This window comes from Carassius gibelio, chromosome A23 (assembly GCF_023724105.1).
Source record: "Carassius gibelio isolate Cgi1373 ecotype wild population from Czech Republic chromosome A23, carGib1.2-hapl.c, whole genome shotgun sequence".
NCBI classification, from domain to species: domain Eukaryota; kingdom Metazoa; phylum Chordata; class Actinopteri; order Cypriniformes; family Cyprinidae; genus Carassius; species Carassius gibelio.
This window is the reverse complement of record NC_068393.1, coordinates 18,744,227-18,767,509: the sequence shown is the minus strand read 5'-3', so window position 1 is coordinate 18,767,509 and position 23,283 is coordinate 18,744,227. Positions and strand designations below refer to the sequence as shown.

General features: G+C 33.0%; 1 protein-coding gene across 1 annotated transcript in view; it reads left to right on the top strand.

Moving 5' to 3' along the window:
• The window catches only part of LOC127944338 (collagen alpha-1(XXIV) chain), a 90,862-nt gene extending 68,853 nt beyond the window's left edge, over positions 1 to 22,009 (top strand). Inside the window, exons 35-60 of the mRNA XM_052540216.1 lie at positions 417 to 470; positions 997 to 1,050; positions 1,706 to 1,813; positions 1,975 to 2,028; positions 2,321 to 2,428; positions 3,358 to 3,411; positions 3,720 to 3,773; positions 3,904 to 3,960; positions 4,095 to 4,148; positions 4,366 to 4,419; positions 4,829 to 4,882; positions 5,833 to 5,886; positions 7,238 to 7,345; positions 10,356 to 10,463; positions 10,606 to 10,713; positions 11,972 to 12,025; positions 12,968 to 13,030; positions 13,135 to 13,188; positions 13,281 to 13,316; positions 14,113 to 14,148; positions 14,347 to 14,373; positions 14,560 to 14,619; positions 14,728 to 14,896; positions 17,187 to 17,296; positions 18,391 to 18,594; positions 19,561 to 22,009. Coding sequence (XP_052396176.1) covers positions 417 to 470; positions 997 to 1,050; positions 1,706 to 1,813; positions 1,975 to 2,028; positions 2,321 to 2,428; positions 3,358 to 3,411; positions 3,720 to 3,773; positions 3,904 to 3,960; positions 4,095 to 4,148; positions 4,366 to 4,419; positions 4,829 to 4,882; positions 5,833 to 5,886; positions 7,238 to 7,345; positions 10,356 to 10,463; positions 10,606 to 10,713; positions 11,972 to 12,025; positions 12,968 to 13,030; positions 13,135 to 13,188; positions 13,281 to 13,316; positions 14,113 to 14,148; positions 14,347 to 14,373; positions 14,560 to 14,619; positions 14,728 to 14,896; positions 17,187 to 17,296; positions 18,391 to 18,594; positions 19,561 to 19,707 — 2,043 coding nt within the window. The 3' untranslated portion in view covers positions 19,708 to 22,009. The remainder of the gene's footprint in view (positions 1 to 416; positions 471 to 996; positions 1,051 to 1,705; positions 1,814 to 1,974; positions 2,029 to 2,320; positions 2,429 to 3,357; positions 3,412 to 3,719; positions 3,774 to 3,903; positions 3,961 to 4,094; positions 4,149 to 4,365; positions 4,420 to 4,828; positions 4,883 to 5,832; positions 5,887 to 7,237; positions 7,346 to 10,355; positions 10,464 to 10,605; positions 10,714 to 11,971; positions 12,026 to 12,967; positions 13,031 to 13,134; positions 13,189 to 13,280; positions 13,317 to 14,112; positions 14,149 to 14,346; positions 14,374 to 14,559; positions 14,620 to 14,727; positions 14,897 to 17,186; positions 17,297 to 18,390; positions 18,595 to 19,560) is intronic.
• The last annotated feature ends 1,274 nt before the right edge of the window (positions 22,010 to 23,283 follow it).

Genomic DNA, 23,283 nt, shown 5'->3' with positions numbered 1-23,283 from the left:
CTCAGTTTTATTCAGAGACTCAAACTAAGCAAGAATATGCAATTTGGTGCAGATGTTGTAATGTAAATCAGTGAGATCTTTATAACAGTTCAGCAGATACTCACATAAATCGATTTAAATATCAGTCGTCGCTCTATATCTCCAATAATATAACAAATGAAAGAAATAAACGCTGTTTAGAAGATGTGAGATGTTCTGGAGGCTTGTGAAGATCATTCCTCCGCTGAGGAACAGTGAAAGTAAAGCTTCTGGAAACAAACGCTCCTCAAAAGATCCTGATTAAGCAGAATATCCAAGCTGCCGTTTGCAATTAAATACAATGGAAACCGATGATTTATATTGACAAGCACCAATAATAACAGTATTAAAGGGAGAACTTTTAGCATTTGCAACTGTGTCTTTCTGTGTTTTTCCAGGGTGACATGGGGCCTGTCGGAGAAGAGGGTGAACTGGGCCAACTGGGCATCAGAGTGAGTGAACCAGCCTCATTCCTGCTCCAAAATGTCCAAGTAAACGTGATCCATCAGTGTATTTTCATTGCTTTATCTCATGTGAGCCAAGCAATGTCAATAATCTGATAGAAGGACCCTCAGTCTCACACACACTGAACATCTTTGTCTCTGTTTCAATTGTTCAAGCAATGCTCTGTGTTTGTTATTGGATATTATGACATCGGGAACAGCGTCGTACCCGAGTGAATCTCACGAAACCTGTCTTGCATTTTTCCGGCTTGTATTTCGCCCCAAGATAATGAAAAAATGTCATTCTCATTACTGCATCGTGGGAAAAAATAAATGTTATTCAGACTGTAAAATATTTATTCATAATCTTGCTAATACTGCAGATTTGCTTACACAAATAAATATGTCTGTTATGGTTAATAGGAAAAAACAATAAGCACATTTCTGCAGCAGTTTCAGATGGCGTGTGGAATGAATCCCATGATGCTTTTCTAAATTAAGCTTTCCTGGTCTAACATGTTGCTGTTTGTTTTAGGGTCCTCCAGGGCCACCTGGAGAGGACGGACATCAAGGGAAGGATGGACCAAAGGTGAGACTCCAGATTCAATTCTCTAATGGCATTTACATTTAGGTTGATGCATTTATCCAAAACGAGTTGCACTGCATTTATACATATTATTATGCATTTCCTGCAAATCAGACCCATGACACTGCTGTTGCTAGTGCCATGCTTTTATCATTTGGGCTACATGGACGCATTTATGTTTGAACCTTTTTACCTGTAATACAATAAAATGATAAAAGAGATTTTACTATGTAAGCATTTTATTTTTCTAATTGATTTATTTTAAAGAATGATGAGAAATGTATAATGTCTTGTTGCACAAACCTTGAAAACTATTTTCCGGCCAGTTTGATAAATATACTTGTAAAATGTAGTTTATTATTTATTAATTTATATAAATAACTACATAAAACAAAGTTGATTGGAGTACATTTGACAAGAAAATACTTTTTTCAACTTCAAAATTTCTTGTGAAATTTATTAGTAATTTCAAAGTCTAAATTGTTCAAACTGATGTAACTTTGGTTGGCCCTTTATGCACTTTGGTACACATTGTCAACATCATATTTTGTTGATTCCCAAAACCATTTTACCGAAACCCACAATTTTTTTGCAAAAATAAAGTAAAACAAAATAGTTTTCATTTAAGGTTTGTTTTTATTCTGTAATTATTTCTTAGGGTGAGCCAGGTGACCGTGGACCAATGGGAGAAGCCGGAGAAAGGGGTGAGATTGGTGACTTTGGCCCACTTGGACCTCCTGGAAATCCTGGGGAAAAAGGCTACCCGGTGAGTGACGAAAGAGTGACGGAGTGAATATAATGTAATTCATTTAGTTGTATGTAACTGAAAAAAAAAAACTCTCCAAACAGCTGTTTAGATAATGCAGGGGTATTTTGTCTGAAATTTGCATTGACAATGTGAAGTTAAAGCATTCGTTTCTTCATCAGGGACCAGAGGGCAAACAAGGTCTGCCCGGCAACCGTGGACGTCCAGGAAAGAAGGTAACCAAAATTTGTGAATAAAAAAAAAAGATGGCAACTAAATTGAATTAAATTGCATTAAAACAATATATGGTACCATTTCATTTTAATAGCATAGCACAATCAGTAATATTTTGTCCAAAATATAACGGACCTAGAATAGAGCCCTGTGGTACTCTTCTTCGCCTTGGCTTATTTGGAACACATTCTGCTTTGTGTTTTCACAATACAGTCACATTTTTCATGTCATTTTCGCGTGTAAACTATTTAAACCAGTCCTGGCCTCTGATATTTCCATCTTTCTTTTTGGTAGGGTGAAAAAGGGTCACCAGGTCACTTGGGAGAGATGGGCTCTCCTGGCGAAATCGGACAGACAGGGGAGAGAGGACTCAAAGGTGCTCGTGGAACCAGAGGACCCGCAGTTAGTGTGCTTTCTCTTTTAACGCATCCCTCCACTCTTTCTAATTTTGAGAAATGGCTGTGCAAATCCCAAAGACGATTAAGCAGTAACTTCACCATCACCATCACAAAGTGACTGTAATAGCAGTGCCAAACGAAACAGTCCAAATGAGAGAAATGGATGCACTGAATTTGTTAGCAAGGGGAAATTCTGGCCTATTCTGAAGCTTGAATCCACAACCTCAACATTATGCTGCTACCTATGATTGCAACACGAGGGGAGCCCTAGATTGTTGCTTTTTTGCCACACAACTACAGTACAAATGTGTGATTGGTTCAGACATGTTAGTGGATAGTTTTGTTAGTAAACGTAATTAGGTATTTAAAAAATGAACTATTATTTCTGTATGAGCTGACAAGAGCTTGATAATTTCCTAACATGCTGAGAACGAATTTTACCCTCAAATTCACTGCTTTTACTGGCTCAATTAAATTAGCGGGATTTGGAATTGAACCAAAGCTTTTTGATGGGATTTACACTAATGCCATTAGTGATTCTAGGAACTAATCTGCTTTTCTTATACACTGCAGTTAAGCGCCTGCTGATTCTGTAGTTTTAGGCCGGATTTTATAAACAGAGGATATATCTGGGATTGTTTTTTTGTTTTTTTTCCCCCCACTTTTCCCTCATGATTTAACGGTATCGATGAAATGTAAAATCAAGTGTATTAAGGAAACTTAGAGTGTTTTTTTCATAAGCAAATGCTTTCCCAAGAAGCCATAATGGGATGAGCAGCAGGAGTCATTTTTTAAGACGCCATCCAATAATGTGTTTTTCACCACAGGAAACTCAGGTTATTTTTAGAAGATTATTTGTTGAGGTATGATGAGTACACTACAGAACACAAGCTAACTTACGTGTGTGTGTGTTTTTTGTTCATTACATTTCAGGGTAGACCAGGAGTTATGGGACCTCAGGGAGAACCGGGACTTCAAGGTTACACAGTGAGTTTGATGCATACAAATATATATGCATTTCTGAACGCTTACAAAATCATACTCACATTTGCAGAAGGTTTTGGGGGTGAACCCCTCAGTTATTGTTTTTGTGTATGTTTGGTATACAGGAGTCTTTCACAATTTATTTTGCGAACAAAGACCAACCAGACATGTTTATCATTAATTTAAAATAAAATAAAATATTTTCCAAATATATGTCGATTATTCAACCCAGCTGGTCTATTCACAAAATAATATTAGATTAGATTAGACGATAAAATTATCAATTTCTTCTCTATTTTCTTTAACCATAGGGTCACACTGGCAAGCCAGGTCCAGCAGGCCCCCCGGGACCAAAGGGAGAAAAGGTTATACAATGTATTTTGATCTTTAAATTACAATCTCAGTCTAAATGTCATACGTGTTAAATTATTATGCAAATATGTGAAAAGAATGGGGTTAGATTCTGAGTTTGACTGAATATGTGTGTTTTTTCAGGGATATCCAGGAGAAGACAGTAAAACGGAAGGACCACCCGGGCCCTTAGGTGAACCAGTAGGTCTTAATTTCCTTTTAACTTCCTGTTTTTGTCCAACACATTGACTGAAATCACTAAATAAAGAGGTAGTGATAATTACATCACGTATTTGAAGATGTAAGACAACATATACATGTTTGTGTGCATATAGGGCTCTCCAGGAGAGAAAGGTGAACGTGGGGAACCAGGAGATGATGGATATCAGGTTAGTCTCTCTTTAAGGAGGAATTTCATGTTTTTTAGCCCAAGCAACCACAAAGCATCATGATAAAAATCACTCAAAATACATTGGTAACAGCATAACAGTGTCTTATCTGAGCACTGGAGACTCCGGTTGTGTTCTTTTGCTGATTGTTATTAAGATGTTTTCCTTACAGTTAATCTAGATTTAACTGGTCTGGATATGTGTGTGTGTGTTTTAGGGTCAGGCAGGGGTCACAGGCACCCGAGGAGCGATTGGTCAGCAGGGATCTCCTGTAAGTCTGATGTGTGTCCAACACTGCAGCTCTCATCCAAAACTGCTGCTCTCCACCTACATAGACAGCAACCAGTGCATCATGGAAATAGTGCACTGGAAATTCAGCTAACAATAGAGTTTCACCTTAGCATGCTGCATGTGTTTGATGCATGCAAATTGCACCCTGTGATGCCTTAAGAATGCTGTCTAGTTAGGGGCTCACAAGGATTTGCAGCAGAGCTTTTTGTTGCATAACTTTTCTAATTAAGTTACCGGAAAATTTGGTGAACCAAAGCCAATCCTTGCAGTTTTTTCTCTGGTTAATTTTGGACTCTGGCCACATGTCTCTGGGCCAGAGGAATGTAACACTGAAGTGTCTGTTTGCATAATAAAAAAACTCAATGTTTTAATTTCCCCCCCAACCCCAGGGATCTCCTGGGCTTCCTGGTGAAGCAGGACCCGAGGGCGAGAAGGGAGTTCAGGTTTGTGTGTGTATAAGTGTGTTAGCATACTATTTCTGCAATAGGTCTTACATGTACATTACATTACATTTAGTTATTTAGCAGATGCTTGTTTGACAAATGAGGATTATGGAAGCAAACAAAATCAACAACAGAGCAATGAAATGCAAGTCCTATAACAAGTCTCAGTTAGATTAGTTCAAGGGCTTTTTAAATATCAAATTTTATTTCAGTAAAATGTTATTTTTTTTTTCTTTTTAAACATTTTTACCCTAAAATTGCACTAAAATGCAAAATAGCGCTTTATATTTTCGAGAAGATATAAGTATGCTGTGTAGCGAGGTCATGTGACAATGCAGATACTGTTTCACATAGTTCACAAAAAATTGTGTAAAGTAGTTAAATTCAGTAAGCATTTTATAAATCTAGTGTTTGGTGTAAGACTGGTGCAAACAAATAGTTGTATTTAAAAACAACAGAAGTTAATTGCAGGTTTCCTCTGTAGTAGTTTTCTTAATGTTATCTTTTCATTGTTTTAATTTTAGTGTTAGTATAACATTATAATATCTTGCATGCATATTTTAACTTTTTTCTTATTTAAAGAAGAAACCAATCCAATGTGTAGTTGACATCTGAGGCTTAATACTTTAGAAAAGCAATAAAGGTTTTTCAGTTTTTTGTTTATTTTCATATAAAATGTAAATGTAAAATGTGATAATGAAAATTAATAACTGCATTACAATTTCAAGGGAATAATCAATATTATTTACTACTCTGTAGTATAAAAACATGTGCGTTTGGCCCTTTCCTCTGTTATCCTGAGCATTAAAGGAACTGTGTGCTCAGAGACGCTTGAATAACAAGATTAAAACGCTTTCTTTAGCAAAAATCATTCTTTTAGTTTACTCTAATCATTCTTAGGTAACAGTATTATATAAGGCTATTGAATAAATTTATGTGTGTGTGTTTAGGGACTCGCTGGGCAGAAAGGATCCCGAGGTCCCGCTGGAGAGCCAGGTCCTGAGGTGTGTATTTTACACCACCGTTTTATGTTTTCTAGGGCTGTGAATCTTTGGGAAGGCAGCGATTCGATTCGAGTCAGGAACGATTTTTGCTAATTAAGAACAATACAATGTGATTTGATACACAATTAAATTCGATTCGATTCGATTAAAACGATTCGATTCTGCATTCTTTAAGTGCATTCACAGAATTGTTTAAATGTTTCCCTTAAATTCTTCAAAAGCTTAGTCAGGGGGCGAAATAAACAGCAGCCTTTATGGTTACGTAAAAATGTATGTAAGCTAAGATTTAAAAAAATAGCTTTTATGTATGTAGCCTATGTATTATCATAATTATTATACATTTTATTTATTTAATTTATTTATTTATTTTTTTTTACAAGGAATTCTCTTCCTTTTTTATTACTTTTAATTTGCTGTAAGAAATTAAATACACTGCTGGACAGTAATCAATCGTTTGTAATCGATATTTTTTTTTCCTAATGGCAATTTTATGATTGTTTTATATACTAGACTACATTTAATTAGCAATTATTTTAATTTTCTTCACAGAATAAGGTAGAAAATATAGCTACTTTATAGTTTCTGTACTGTAATAAATCATGTCAATTAGCACTGCATCATTCATAAATTATTTATTTATTGTGTTTTTTAATGTTTCATCAGTTCATTTAGCTTTTATTCAGTTTAGCTGCAGATAAAGCCTGGCACGTCTATGAGAGCGAGATCACTTCTCTTTCAGTGTCAAAACTTCTTTATCTCATTTTCACTAAATAAAATGCTATAGTAGGCTAGCTATTAAACCTTTCCTTCAATTAAACTGTGCATATGCTTTAGACCGTCAAGATTCAAAAATCATGTTTCAAGATCAATGCATATGAATTGTCAGGGTTTGTAATCGATGCATCGAGAAAACGAATGAATCGTTACACCCCTAATGTTAACACATTCATAAAACCACGACATACAGAAATTTACATAAATTTAAACAAAAAATACTATGACGTTTGTTTGTGAATTAAATGTAAAACTTCCGTTTTATTTGTATAACAGTTCAGACATAATGAAATACACTTAACGTGATGGGTATTTGTCATTTTGTTTTCATAATATATATTTTTTACTATTTGGAAATTTTATATGCATTCAAATATGTACATCTTATATTTAAGCATAAATATGATGTAAGTGGCGTAAAAAATATTATTGCAATTTCCATGTAAAATTATCTTTTTGTCTGTTCCACAAACCAGAAATAATTTATGATGGCTTGTTTTTTTTTAAGTGTTAATGATCTGTTTTAAGAGCCTCTGATGTTGTTGTGGTCATGTGACTCTCTCTGAATGTCTTTTAGGGTCTGGTTGGTTTGCCGGGGCCCAGAGGGACGGACGGGTATCCGGGATCCGACGGGCTTCCCGGTCTTCCTGGTTTTCCGGGTCCGCCTGGATCCAAAGGCCAAACAGTGAGTGTGAAACAACCTTTCCATGTGCTACTAAAACATAATTCTGAGAATCTTTCTGAACTCTATTCTAAAGCATTCCATAAAATCTCATATTCAAACCTTGAATAAAAATGCAATTATGTTAAAACTTGTGTGCCGTTTATGCACATTGAAAAAAATATATAGGAGAAATTGATAGTAAATTTCCCAAATAATTACAAAGCAATGGCAAGGCATTGGATTAAATGAGGCTGCTGATGTTTAACAGTGTTATTTTAGTATCATTAATATACTATTATGGTTTTTGAATCTATTTTGATTTCTTTTTATATTTTCTGTTTTCATTTTCAGTGTAGATTTTTATAAATGTATTTTAGTTTATGTAATTTTAGTACTTCAACTTAAACTAAATGAAAATGAGAAATGTTTAAGTCTGTTATATTTTATTATTTTTCTTTGTTGTTGTTTTCAGTTTCAACTGAATGAAAATTAGACATTGCCTTAAGTTATAATTTATTTGTTTTTAGTTTTAAAAGTCTTAGTTTTAAGTCTCCTTTTTAGTTTTTGTTACTATGCTATATAGTTTCTTAAATTTCGGTATAGGTTTTAATTTGAGCGTTCCAACTTAAACTAATTAAACAAAACTTAAAAAGATTTTGTTAGTTTATTTGTTAATTAAAAAATTAGACATGAAAATAAATAAGTTTAAGTTTGTAGTATTTTATTTCGTTTTTATAAAAAAATATGTCTATGTAAATTTTTATTTCAGTTTTAGTAATTTTAATACTTACAATACTTAATGAATGAATACTTAATACTTAATGAAAGTGAGAAATGCCTTGACATCTGCCTGAAATAAAATATGTTTAAGTTATACTTTATTTTCAGTTGATGTTTTTTTTTTTTCACAAATAATTACAAACAATCCGCAAGTAACACTGAATTAAATGTAAAATTTTGAAGTAGAAAGACTTAAGTAGAACTTACTGGATAAATAATTACCTTTGCTTTATTAAAAATTTTGGAAAAAGATTTCTAGCATATATCTTTGAGCCATTTTGGTTATTCAAATTATTATTATTAGTTTTTTTTAATGAAAACTCTGATTTTACTGTATTAAATTGGCATTTCTCAGCCCATTGTCTTGTTGAATACCATAAATCATCTCGCTTTCATATTAGCATGTAAAATTTAACCAAAACTGTATTTTCCCCCCTATTCTATTTTTCCACATTCTAGCTTTCTGCATAATTAAAATATAAAAAAACCTGAATAGAATCAAGGCTTCACAGAATTCTCTAAAATGCAATCCATTTTTCTGAGTGAAACACTGAATATGAGAAAAAGATTATGACATTTCTACAAATCATTACACTCGGATGAACGACTGTGAGGATAAATATTAGTTTCTTCAGAATAATAAGCGCTAATGAATGGCTTTTAATCAGACGCTGATATGGTGTTGATGTCTTGATGTCGCTGTATTTCTCCACGTCTAATGAATGAACGCTGTTATGTAACTCATCTCAGAGCTGTTTGTGGTTTTTCTGATGAAAAACATTCTCAGATGTTCTGCTGATTCAGCTCTCGTGTGTAAAGACTGAACATGACTGCAGAACGATGACTGTGGTTATATAACCCAGAGCCAAATGTGTTTTGCATTCTTAATGAGTCCATTTAAAACCTCTTTTTTTCTAGTTCAACTCATACATTTAAAAAAAAAATTAAATCTAAATTTATGTTGATTTTATAGATTTTTATATGCCAGTTTCTTTTATTAATTTTTAAGTTTAGTCATTTTAATACTTCAGCTTATGAAATAAAAATGATAAATTTAGATTTAAATCAAGTTTTAAATCATGAAGTTATATTTCAGTTTTAGTTTTAGTTTCTTTTTTTTTTGTACTTGAACTTAAACTAAATGAAATTGATAAATGTTGCCTTGTTGTTTGAAGTGTTTCATTGTATAAGCTGTTGTAGAAAGTAAAAATAACTTTCTTGTTTCCAACCCTGTTTCAGTCTCTTTCAATATAAAAGTCTTTAAAGTGGAATTTTGTCTCCATCTATTGGTGGAACAGTGTCACTAAAACCACCATCACACACACTGTTTCCCAATACTGAAAGCTTTAATTAAATACTATTATTAATATAAAATATTATGTAAGGAATAATAATATTTAATAAAAAACAACAACAGCCATCGTAAAAGTTCCTAGACAATTCAGTCAAAAATACAAAGGCAGCGCTCTTTGAAATATTAAAGTTACATCAAATAAACATGAGGAGATTTTACATTTACATTTATCTGATGCTTTTATCCAAAGCGACTTACAATTGCTATATATGTCAGAGGTCGCACGCCTCTGGAGCAACTAGGGGTTAAGTGTCTTGCTCAGGGACACATTGGTGTCTCACAGTGGATTCGAACCCAGGTCTCTCACACCAAAGGCATGTGTCTTATCCACTGCGCCAACACCACCCCCATATATATTATATATATATATATATATATATATATATATATATAGTTCTAATGCATTTGGTTAATAAAAATGTATTTTAATAGATTCAGTTTTACTGAGCACTAATAACCCTAGTGTTTACATGCTTCTCCAGTGAACTTCAAACAATCCAGAGCTGTGTTATTCTGTCTTTCTCACGGTTTGTGTTTGTAAACACGGTTGGATTAAAGCCGTGTGTTTCACTCGGTCGGTCTCTGTGTTTGACGTTACACTCATGAGCTCATGAGCCAGCGCTGTTATTCATCAGTTCCTTCTCATTCATGTGTTTGTTCTCCACAATGAAAACCTTGTCTTGGTTTTGGCACATGAAAGCGTGTGAGGAAATTCATCTGACCGGCATGCAAAGCCATCGATCCGTGCAGTTTGTGTTTTATCTGTCATTTAACGGCAGATGACAAATTATAGCTCGGAGCTAACTGACGCTTTTTTACAGGAATTGTGTTGAGCAATGTTTACAGTTCTGTTCTCAGCTCTGATTGGCTGCTGCTTTGATTGACGCATGTGTGCAGGGTCAGCGTGGCGATAACGGTCTGGAAGGGGGGGCGGGACTTCCTGGCCCGCGGGGCGAGCTTGGACTACCTGGAGTTGTCGGAGAGAGAGGGCCAGCGGGGTCAAAGGTCAAAAACCTCAAATTCTTCCTTTGGTTTCTTAGTGTTACTTTGATAATGTATTAAGCATGACTCCATGTGTAGCACACACAGTATTTATTACAGTATGCAGTACGCATAACTTTGCACCCTTGACCTTTGACCTCTGCAGGGCGAGATGGGTTTACCGGGAGACGGAGGACCGGCGGGTGCTAAAGGCATGGAGGGGGTGGCGGGAGACCAAGGCTTGAAGGGAGAACAAGGTGCCAAAGGAGAACCAGTGAGTGTCGTCATTTATATATATATATAAATATATATATTTCATGGTTGCATGCTAGATTAAATAAGTTTATTATATTTAACTAAAATTAAAACCATTTATTTTTGTTATTTGAAATAAAATAAACATTAACTGAAATAAAATGTGTAACTTTTTTTTTTTGTCCAAGGCAACATTTCTCATTTTCCTTTACTTTAAAGTCTAAAATAAAGAAAACTTAAAAATAATAATAATAATAAAACCCATATAGACATATATGTAATTTTAATTCATAAAATTACTAATTATTAATAATAAAAACGACTAAAATACACAAAAAAGTACTAACATTTTAACTTAAATTAAACTGATATTTGAACATTTGTAATATTAATAAATACTGTCATAGTAAATTAATAATGTTTAATGAGCATGGTATATATATACATATATATATATATATATATATTTTTTTTTTTTTTTTTTTATTAAATATGTAATAATTTTCTTAATATATGATGAGGAATTTTTTTTTTTTTAATTTGGTTTTAGTCCACTTTAAATTTAAAAATGAGTTTGCATGTGGTTTGGGGTTATCATGCAGGTAAATTAAACAAAAACTAAAACCAGAAAAAAAAAACAATTAAAGTGTTCCTTGAATCAAAATAGATTTTAACTGCAATAAAATGAAATATATATATAAAATAACATTTTCATTCAGTTTAACTAAATAAAATAAACTAAATAATACTAAATAAAAAATACTTTTATAAATAAAATTAAAACTACTACAACTAACTCAAATCAAAGTAAAAACAGAAAACGGAAATATAAAATCTTAATTCAAAATATTAACAAAAACTGTATAGGATACTAAACTAATCAGATTGAACCTGATATCATCTGAATTATTAATAAATTTTTCCATCAAAAGAATTGGCCATCTCACTGATGATCATAAATCCTAAGTGTTAGCGGGTCTCTTATGTAAGAGATTGAATGATGAGTAAACATGAGACAAATGAACTGCTCCACTTTTCTTGCATAACTCAGGAAAACACAATGAAGCGAGCTGGAATTCCAAGCGCCCGCAGCGGGAATATCATCTCACAGACCGTGTATGAATGAATGAACATGTGACTGTGGATGTTGACTTTAAATGAAGACTAAAGTGATCTGTAACAAACGACAGGATCAGTCCAGAATAAAGACAGGACACTGAGAATGAGGAAGTTGTTGTAGTCTGGATGGTGACCCAGATTTGTGATTATTCCTGCAGGGTGAGGTGGGAGACGCAGGCATGATGGGACTCCAGGGGTTTCCGGGACCCAAGGTTAGTTTTCATCACAGCGGTGTTCAGCAAGTCACTAAACAGATGACAAGAATCTCTCAAAACATACAACATAGAGTACTTTATATATTTGATATGCAATTGTATTTTATTAAGCATGGTCAATTTTAATTGAAGCTATAACTTAATTATTTAATTTAGATTGTATTTTTGTTATTAAATTATTTATCTGTTAGTTCAAATCTATTTATATATATTTTAATTAATTATTTAATTACTTTTAAATTTTTCTTCTATCCGTATACACACATAAATATTAAATGTAAAAATTTTATTTTATTTAAATTATTTAATAAAAGTTTTACTTTAATTTAATTATGTAATTTAGTTTAATTATTTATCTAGATTTTATTTAAATAACCTTATTTTTTTCATTAATTTAAATTATTCAATTATTTTTTTTCTTTTTATCCTATCTATATACACACATAAATATTAAACATTAGCTTAAAATTTACATTTTATTTAAATTATGTAATAAAAGTTTAATTTTAATTATTTAATTAAATTTACTTATTATCTATCTTTTGCTTTAATATATTTATTATTTAAATTATTTAATGAATTTAAATTGTTTAATTTTACCTATTCTATCTATGTATCTATCTATCTACCCACACAAATATTAATTTAAATTAATATAAAAAAATACATATTTAAATTAAATAAAATGTATTTATTATTTAAATTGTTTCAATACTTTACTGTTATCTACAAATAAAAATGATTAATACATATGTATATTAGCCTGTATTGCATTGTTTTTAATTATGTATTTGTTTTTTATCATAAAACGGAAATCATTAATGTACCTGTGATTCGTCGTTTGTTCCTTCTATGAGTATTTCTGTTACTAAAATGACTCCTAAATGTGTAATATTCACGTATATCTCGACACACACATAGATGTGAATCATGTTTCAGGGTCCGGACGGAGATCTGGGATTCACTGGTGCTCCTGGACTCAAGGGACCGGCGGGAGTTCTGGTCAGTCTCATCTCGTCTCGTCTCTAAATAAATGTGTGTGTAAGTGTCTGTTGAGATCTAACGCGTCTCAATCGTGTGTCGGTGTGTGTGTGTGTGTGTTTCAGGGTTTCTCTGGTCCTGTAGGTCCGGTGGGGATGATCGGTCCGGTGGGGAAGCCTGTAAGTGTGTTTATGACATGCATGTTATTCCTGGACTTATTATCTGGTGCCTAATGACTGTCAGATAAAGGATGTGTTCGATGGTTTCTCAGGGTGCCAGAGGACCTAAAGGAAGCCATGGAGAGATGGTAAGATGTGTTCATCATCATCAGGAGCTCTTCCGCTCTTCTAATGAAATATCTGCTTGTTCTTGTGTAATCAGTTCCTGCGGTGACCTCCGGGGGCGCCAGCGCTCCACATCCACTCACACTATTATGGTTTCGGGAATATTTTTAATTAGATTTTATTTTTCTATTTATCTTCTTTTATTTTAATTGTAATTTTAAAAAAAGCATTTGTAATTTTTGTTATATATATATACTGTAAACTAGCGGTCAAAAGTCTGGGATCAGTAAGACTTGTAATGTTTTTTAAAGAAGTGTCTTCTGCTCATCAACAAATTGTTGAACTGTAGTGTTTATTGTAAGAAAATATTTCTATTTTAAATAAATTCTCTTCTTTTAAACTTTTTATTAATCAAAGAATGCTGAAAAAAGTGTCATAGGTTCCAAAGAAATATTTTTATTTTTAGTTCAGATTTAGGTTTTATTTATTTCCATCTTCAAATCAATATTTCTCAATTTTATTTGGTTTAAATCAAATTTTATCTAATTTCAGCTTTATTTAAATTAACGAAAACGTTTTAATTGTTTTGTTTTACTTTCAAAGAAGAAATAAAAAAGAAAAAAAAATTAACGTTGACCGTTTAGGCAGCATTTATTTGATCAAGTCATATTGTGATATTACTTGATTTTGTGCATTTCTAAGTGTAACCAGAAGTCAATGATCTCATTCAGAAATCCTCTGATTATCATCGGAGCGAGAGGACTGAAGCTGTTTTAGATAAATGCCTGAATGGAGATGTTTAATGATCTTTTTGCACAGGGGCCTCAGGGGCCACAGGGGAGTCCAGGGCCACAGGTACTTTACACATTATCACAATACAGAATAGTGCAAAATATACTCATTTTCAACATTGATTTTGTGTTAATAAGAATGTTTATTTTTTTATTGTTATCCTTGCATTTGTTAAGGCCTAACCATAGCATTATAACTTGGCTACAGACATGCATCAGGGTTAGTTTATCTTTATATTCTCTGTGTTTTGTGTTTTGACAGGGGGCTCCAGGTTTACCCGGCCCTTCGGTAAGACCATCTGACTCGCTGTAATTGTGTAACAGTTGCACGTCTATTACTTTGTGATTACGTTCATGCATTTGGCAGAAACTTTTAATCTAATGCGTCAAGAAGACGTGTGTCATTATTTTCCAGGGTCTCTGGAAGGTTCTTTGAGGTCGTTTGCGTGATACTCATCTATTTCTCATCTCACAGATACGCGTCAGTATGGACGTTCAAGCGCTGATGGAGGCCGACGCACATCTTGAGCACGAGGTGAAGACTTTTAGATTGCTTTCTGAAAGCTGTGCACTGATGAAGAACAGCTACATCATGTAAACGACTCTGATTTTGTTCTTGCTGATATGTTTTGTCTGCTCTCAGAGTTACCAGAACACGGCGGGGTCTCTGTCGGAGAGGAGCGCTGAGATCTTTAGGACGCTGCAGTATCTGAGCGATGTCATGGACGGCATGAAGACGCCGCTGGGAACCAGAGAAAACCCGGCTCGCTTCTGCAGAGACCTGCTGGACTGCAGACACACCATGAGCGACGGTGTGTTTAAACCAGCCTCCACTGAGACACCCTTTCTGTTTTATTGTTGAGAGTTTTGTTTTTTTTTACATTAATTTTATTTATTGTAATTTTAATGAATGTTTTAGTAATTTTTTTCATACATATATAATATATATATATATATATATATATATATATATATATATATATATATATATATATATATATATATATTGTTATTTTTATATAGTAGTGATGTTTTTTTCTTTGTAAAATAGTGGTTATTTTATTTATTTCTGGTTTTTATTATATATATATATATATATATATATACATGTCTATATAGTTTTTGTTTATATTTGTTTTTTTTAGATTTTTTATTTAGTTAAAAATTTAGTTTTTTATAAACTACCATTTAAACGTTGAAAAAAAAAAAAAAAAAAATATATATATATATATATATATATATATATATATATATATATATACCGTATAGTATAAGTATATGAGTATAAGTCGCATCAGTCCAAAAATACGTCATGTATATGAGTATAAGTCGCATCAGTCCAAAAATACGTCATGATGAGGAAAAAAACATATATAAGTCGCACTGGACTATAAGTCGCATTTATTTAGAATCAAGAACCAAGAGAAAACATTACCATCTACAGCCACTAGAGGGCGCTCTATGTTTTCAGTGTAGATTACAGGAGCACTGAGCAGCAGCGCCCTCTCACAACTGGAGACGGTAATGTTTTTTCTTGGTTCATGTCTCTTAGTTCATTTCTCTTGGTTCATGTCAAATTAATTTTGATAAATAAGTCGCACCTGACTATAAGTCGCAGAACCAGCCAAACAATGAAAAAAAGTGTGACTTATAGTCCGGAAAATACGGTATATATATACATTAGTGCAAGCATAGACTAGTCGAGTAGTGGAGTGATCGATTACTTCAACCACTAGTCGGCGCTGTCGCAAACAATCGACTAGTCGAGCATGAATTAACAATAATGCGTATAAAGAGTTTGCAAGTATGACGTGAATTTTAGGATAACAATATTGCGTCAAGCTGTTACTTTCTATGACCTTATCTATGTTGCATGTAAAATTAAAATATGTAATGTAATAATTAGGGGTGTGGCTGAAGCCGAATACCTTATTCCGAATGGCACGGATAATGGCTAGATAACAGTTGAGTCGGGATCAGCGCAATATTATACACAGACCTCTAAAGTTACGAGTGTGAAGTGAAGGAATGTAAACTTTATGATTGAATAGAGCGCAAATCAAACGCAGCATCGCTGTTGTCTCTCCGTGCATCTCTCAGAAATCAGAGCTTGACAAGAATAATATCACCTATAATAATACATCATACATGTTCTATTGTATAGATTTAAAAGCTACGATATGATACGAAAGAATAGATTAAGCACAGCACGCTCGCCAATCAAACAGCCTCGCTTCGCACATCAGTCTCTCAAAAACCAGTTCTAATAATAAAACCAGGCTAATAATCAACTTAGATATGGATACATTTTCTATTTGTCCTACATGTTTGCATCTTTATCTTTTGCTGGTTTGCGCGGCACACGCACATTTGTTTAGTGAAGTTCACTAAACATTAAGACTTTGTTAAAGAGTTGATGTAATGAAAATGTGTGCATTGCATTGATTCAGTCATGTTCAAATGATCACTAAACGTTTGTCAAGACATCTCAGTTTAACACGGCATACTTGTTCAGTGATAACTACGGATAAAAAAAATGATAGCCATAACGGTCTTATCAAGTACTGTACGACGTTGTATCCGAATGCAGATATGAAAAATGTTGTGATTGTTACAGACACAAATACAAATACTGGCTGTTATATGAAAACTTAAATATGTAATGTCATAATAGTTTTGAAAGTTTATATATGTAATTGTTGCATAAGGCTATGAGTTAATAAGCGTTTATTGATAAAAAAAATAATAATAATGTCTTTTCATTTACATAATAAATAAATAAATAAAAATCGACTAGTAGAAATCAGTCGTAGTGCAACCCCTAATATATATATATATATATATATATATATATATATATTTATATATATATATAATTAGTCTCCTCTGCTCACCAAGGCTGCACTTATTTAATCTAAAATATAGTATAAATATGTTTTTCAAAAGAACAGTGTTTATTTGAAATATACATTTTTTGTAAGATTATAAATGTCTTTACTGGAATTTTGATCAATATAATGCATCCTTGCTGAATAAAAGTATTTTATTTAGGGAAAAAAAATTAATGTCTTTTTCTATTTTAACTGTATCTGTGTTGATCAGGTCTGTTCTGGATCGATCCAAATCTGGGCTGTACGTCTGACGCCATCCAGGTGTTCTGTAACTTCACGGCAGGTGGACAGACCTGCTTGAACCCCGTTACAGTTGATAAGGTACTGTGATACAGATATAACCATCACTAGGACTGTACATACAGCTGATACATGCAGATGAACCAGAGTCACTATCGTTAACTAAAACTACAATTAAAACTGTTAAAAAACACCTTTGTTACTTGAAAAAAAAAAAATATATATATATGTATTTCAGATATATATATATATATATATTTCAGCTAGCTGCCAAGACAGCATTTGATGATTAAAACAAAAATTTAATAAAAAAAAAAAATTATGAAACAAAAGACCAAATAAAAGCAATTTTTATTTTTAACATTTTTCATTATTTGAAATAAAATGAACATTAACTGAAATAAAATATTAAAAAATAAACTTATTTTATGTCAACTAATGTAGTTTGTTGAAGTTGAAGTAGTAAAATAACTAAAACTAAAAACGATATATATATACTTAAATAATAAACTATATCATTTTTTGCAATAAATTAATATGTGAAAATAAACATTTTATTTTTAATTTTTTCATTTTCATTTGGTTTAATTTAAAATACTAATGTAACTAAAAACCAAAATATTTTTATAGTAATATAAAAAAAAAAATAATAATAATAAAATGACCACTGCTTACAATTATTGAACTGCTTGAAATTATTATATAAATACAAATGTAAAAAATTTAATACTAGAACACTGTTAAATGCGAACAGTTTATTTTGTAAAGTGGCTCTGTGAAGATATTCAGTGTTTACGATGAACACTTTTTTTTTTGTAATTCTGGTAATTTAATGGTGTTATTTCCACGAAGCTTTGGTTAAACTGTAAAAGTTAAAAACGAATCCAGATGTACGACATATTTCTGCAGCGACTGTCAACATAACGACATGCAAACAGGATTCGAGCGTGTTCACGCAATTACGAACAAACTGAAGAGAAAATAAATGAGAAGCGTTTGATGTCAAGCAGCGATATCGCATTTCCTCTCAAAAACAAATCTGATTTTAATCAAAAGCAGATTTCCTGTAAGTCTGATCATTTGTCAGATTCAACCGCAAACGTACAGTTGCCAAAACGCAGAAATGTTGATTATCTAAACATGAGGTTTAAGAAGCCGGATGTTTGACTTCACAGGCCGTGTTTGATGTCGGGAAAGTCCAGATGAAGTTCTTACACTTGCTGAGCATCACGGCATCCCAAACCGTTTCCCTCCACTGCTACAGTGACCCGGCGACCGATGCATTGGAAACGCCTCGCCTGCGTTTCCGGGGTTGGAACGGCCAGGTGTTCGAGGAAACCTCACCTCTGAGTCCACATGTGGTTCTGGACGACTGTGAGGTGAGCTGAATCTGGACTAAAGAAACGTTTCACCCAGAAATGAACATTAGCTGGTAATTTACTCTCCCTCCGGCCAACCGAGATGCAGCTCACTTTTCTTCTTCAGTAGAACAGTAAACATGATTTTTAGCTGAAACTGTGGTCCTCGGTGGTTCACAAATTGCAGTGGCTACTATCAGTTTGAAAAGCAAACAAAAAAATCACATCGTGCAACACAAAATGAATCCCGTCGCTCCTGACAATATATTAAGGTCTTATGAAGCGAAACGATCAGAATGTGCAAGAACATACTTTTTTTTTTCTCTAAATTGTGTTTAATGATTTAAATTCATCATCAACATCAAAATACATGTTTATAGTGTTTTATTTACTGGTATATTAAATTGTTTCTGAATATACAGAAGATTAATGTAATTGAATTGCATATACGTTTTCCATCCATTTGAATGATACGGTTTTACCTTAAACGTAATGTTATTCATATTCATCATTCATAAATAAATCAAGCTCAGATTTGTGTTTTAAACCCACAATAAATAAGTTTATATATTTATCCTCAATAAGTACAATTTGTTTCAATCTTATACATTTGAACTACTTCGGTATTTCACAGCTAGCCATGTTTTACCATATTCAGAGTTTTAACTGATTAAATGCAATTGTTTTCACACTGTTTTATGCTGATTCTAATAAATGCACTTTGAGAATATGATTATTTAAATGAAATCAAATAGTTAAACACACACTATGAATTTTGAGTGCAGATATCTGATTCATTGATGTATGACTGACAAATATAAATCGCATGAAGTTTATTAGTTTGTTAAAACTGTGTAATTCAAATGCATTGAAATTTTACATGCAATTAAAAAGCATAAATACGTATATTCTTAGGTGTGTAATTTAAAATCATTGACTTTATCTGTTACTTTCTGTCTCTCGCTCTTAATGCTATTTTGCGAACAGATCCGTGATGGCAGCTGGCATCAGTCCCGATTCCTGTTTCAAACCCAGGACGTTCAGCAGCTTCCCATCGTGGACATTCAAGGTGTCCATCCCTCACGTCCAGGAGACCAGCGGCACGTGGAAGTGGGTCCTGTTTGCTTCCTGTGAAATCACTGAAGGACTTGAAACGGACCTGATCCTCAAATCAGAGCAGTGGTGAACTGAGTGACTGCTTGAAGAGCGTCTCCATCCCGGAACGTGTGTTTTGAGAGACTGCTGTTGTGTTTTATCTGTTGTGGTTCAGTGTGTCAGGTGATTTTCTTCCATTCAAACATGCACCAAGTCTTGGGCAGAGTCCTTGTGAATTGTACGTTCAATCTCGAATAGATAAAGAGCCAGACAAGGTTGATCTTGTAAGCAAACCATGAAAAGGCCGAGACGGTGCTCTACCTCCTTCACGTACAGGTGCTCGTGTTCAGGTGCATCCGGCCCGAAACAAACTACGCAAGTGCAAAGATGCAAACTCCATTTAGTGCTTCGTCAGGTTTTCTGTCCAGACTGAACAACGGTTTGAGGTCTTAATCAGTGGTTATAACAACACTAACGATGTTTCCATCCATGTGTCTAAAATGAATTATGGCATATTACCAAAAAAAAAAAAAAAAGTTTAATGAAAATGTCAGGAAGTGCATAAAATCATGAAAATTCGTTTTTGCATAAAACGCTGCATGGAAACCACAAGGAACGCATAAAAAAAAAAAAAAAAAAAAAAAAAAAAAAAAAAAATTGCAGTATCATATTAGAAAAGAGGTATGAAAATGTCAAGAATTGCATAAAATTTTGATTATCACATGACAAACGCTGGATGGAAAGATGAAGAAGTGTATAAAATTGGGTTTTCAAAAAAAAAAAAAAAAAAACAGCAACACTGAATGGAAATGCCAAATAATGTATAAAATCATAAAATATCACATAAAAATGCTGAAAGAAAATGCCAAGAAGTGCATAATATATATATAGTCGGGGTATCGCATAAAAAACTATGGGCATAAAATCGTAAAAAATCTTTAAGGATTTGCATAAAAACAGGATTGGAAAATCCCCCCCAAAAATATCACAGAAAAAAACTGATAATTTTGGAATAGCGCATAAAAAACGCTGGATTAAAATGCCAGGGGAAAAAAAGCGCATAAAATATAAAAACAAAACAAAACCTAATCTCAAAAGTTTTGGGGTATTACATAAAAAAACACTGGATGGAAATGCCAAGAAATGCACAAAACCTTTTTAACAAACTGGGTATTGCATAAAAAACGCCAAGAAACCTATAAAACTAACATTTCTGGACGGAAAAAGCCATGAAGTGCATAAAATCTTAAAATATCAACAGCAAGATCCTTCAAAGCATATTGAGGTGGCTATTTATTTTGTTTTGTTAGAGACCGTTCATAAACTATAATCGTTTGATTGTTTTAGTAGCCTGCTGATTATTTGCGCCGGTTAAAGATTCTGTTTGCTTGAACACATGGGATGCAAACAGCATTTTATTCGCAAATGTTTTATGCGATATCTCAATTTTTCTGCATCTTTTTGATGTAAACATCACAGACAGCCTTGGACGGAGGCGTTTTTAAGGATTTCTGTGTTTGCAGGGCATCGCTGTGTTTGCGTACAGTGTGTTTCTGGCCGTAAGGTGCTGGCTTTTTCTGTTGTACTTCTGCGCTTGGTCATTTCGATCACAACAATCCTAATTTATATGAACAGTGTGTTGATGATTTCTGTTACACATCGGCTTGATATACTTTATATGTTAAGGAGAACGTTCACTCATGACCCTTAAAGAGACGCCACGAGTATCTCACCTAAATCCAAGAATGATGAGATTTTTTTTTTGTGACTACGTTATTTGAAACCATTTTAAAAAGTTCCCAGGTGATTAAAAATGTCAATTTATGAGATCTTATGAGATATTTGTGACATCTCTGTCGTATGGAAGCCGTTTCTGCCAGAGAATAGAAAAAGAGAAAGTCTATAATCCATAATTCTGAGTTTATTTCTTGCAGTTCTGTTTAAAAAGTCAGAAATGGGCTTTCAGAAGGTCATTGTCGGTCGACTTCTCTGTGGTGCTGTCGTATTCAGCGCTAGCAATGAGGTAGTCACTTTTTTATTTTACCCTTATGTATATTTGGACATTATATGTTTGATTATTTATGTTATCTTTTTTAATTCTCCAAAAAATACTGTACTCCAATAAATTATGATATCGCTCTGAGATCTATCTGGTCGCTCACCGTTTAGTTGGAAATCTTATTTATGTCAAATTTGTATTTGTATATAAACACAAATAGGGAGTGTATGTTGTGTTCTGGTGTCAGTATCAAAACTGTCACTAAATGTGCTTACAGAAACAAAACAAGACGGAAAATGTAAATATTCTATATTTTGACATTAAATAAAATGTATGATTTAATCCCAATGTTCTCATAAGTTATTTTTTTTATTTATATGAATATAAATGCCCTTTCTGTAATTTTTGCACACACACACACACACACACTCGCTCTCTCTCTTCCACAAACACACACATACTCACTCTCTCTCTCTCTCTCTCTCTCTCTCTCTCTCTCTCTCATACACACAAACACACACACACACACTCGCTCTCTCATACACACACACAGACACACACACACACACACTCACTCTCACAAACACACACTCGCTCTCTCTCTCTCTCTCTCTCAAACACACACACACTCTCCCTCATACACACACACACATACACACACTTGCTCTCTTATACACACACACACACTCTCCCTCATACACACACACACACTCTCTCTCTCTCTCATACACACACACACACACACACTCGCTCTCATACACACTCACACACAGACACACACACACTCTCGCTCTCTCATACACACACACACACTCTCACACACATACATACACACAAACACTCGCTCTATCATACACACACACACTCTCTCTCTCTCACACACACACACACACGATCAGTCATGAATCACTGTAGTCATTGTTAATACTGTGAACAAACCACTGTTTATAATTTATTAGCAATTATGTAAAAATATATTTATTTAAATATAATTATATATTTAAATATAGTTATATTTATTTATTATATTCATTAATATTTGTATATATTTTATTACATAGTTATATTATTAAAATAATAAAGTTGTTACAATAAAACTAAAGTGAACATACATATGTATATCCATACGTGACTTTTTTAAAGTTTGGGATCAGTAAAATTCGTTTACAGATGTCCCTTCTGCTCATCGAGTCTGTATTCATTTAACCAGAAATACAGGGAAAAAAACCAGTAATATTGTGAAATATTATTGCAATTTTCTAAAATGGTTTTCTATTTTAATAGACTTTAAAATGTAAATTATTTCTGTGATGCAAAGTTGAATTTTCAGCATCATTATTCCAGTCTTTTTTTATTTAATGTCTAATTATTAAAGTTCAGTGTGTATTTGTTCTCTTAAGAACATCTTTTTTCTTAGGAAAATAATTTAATATCTATTTAATAGTATAATTTTTTAAATACTATTAAATTTAACATTATTAATGTAGCAATAAAATTAATACCATAACTATTATTTAATATCTAATTATTAAAGTTCAGTGTATGAGTCATCATATTAATTATATTAATTAAAAATATAATTCATGGCTAATTTTACATTCTTAAGAAATGTTTTT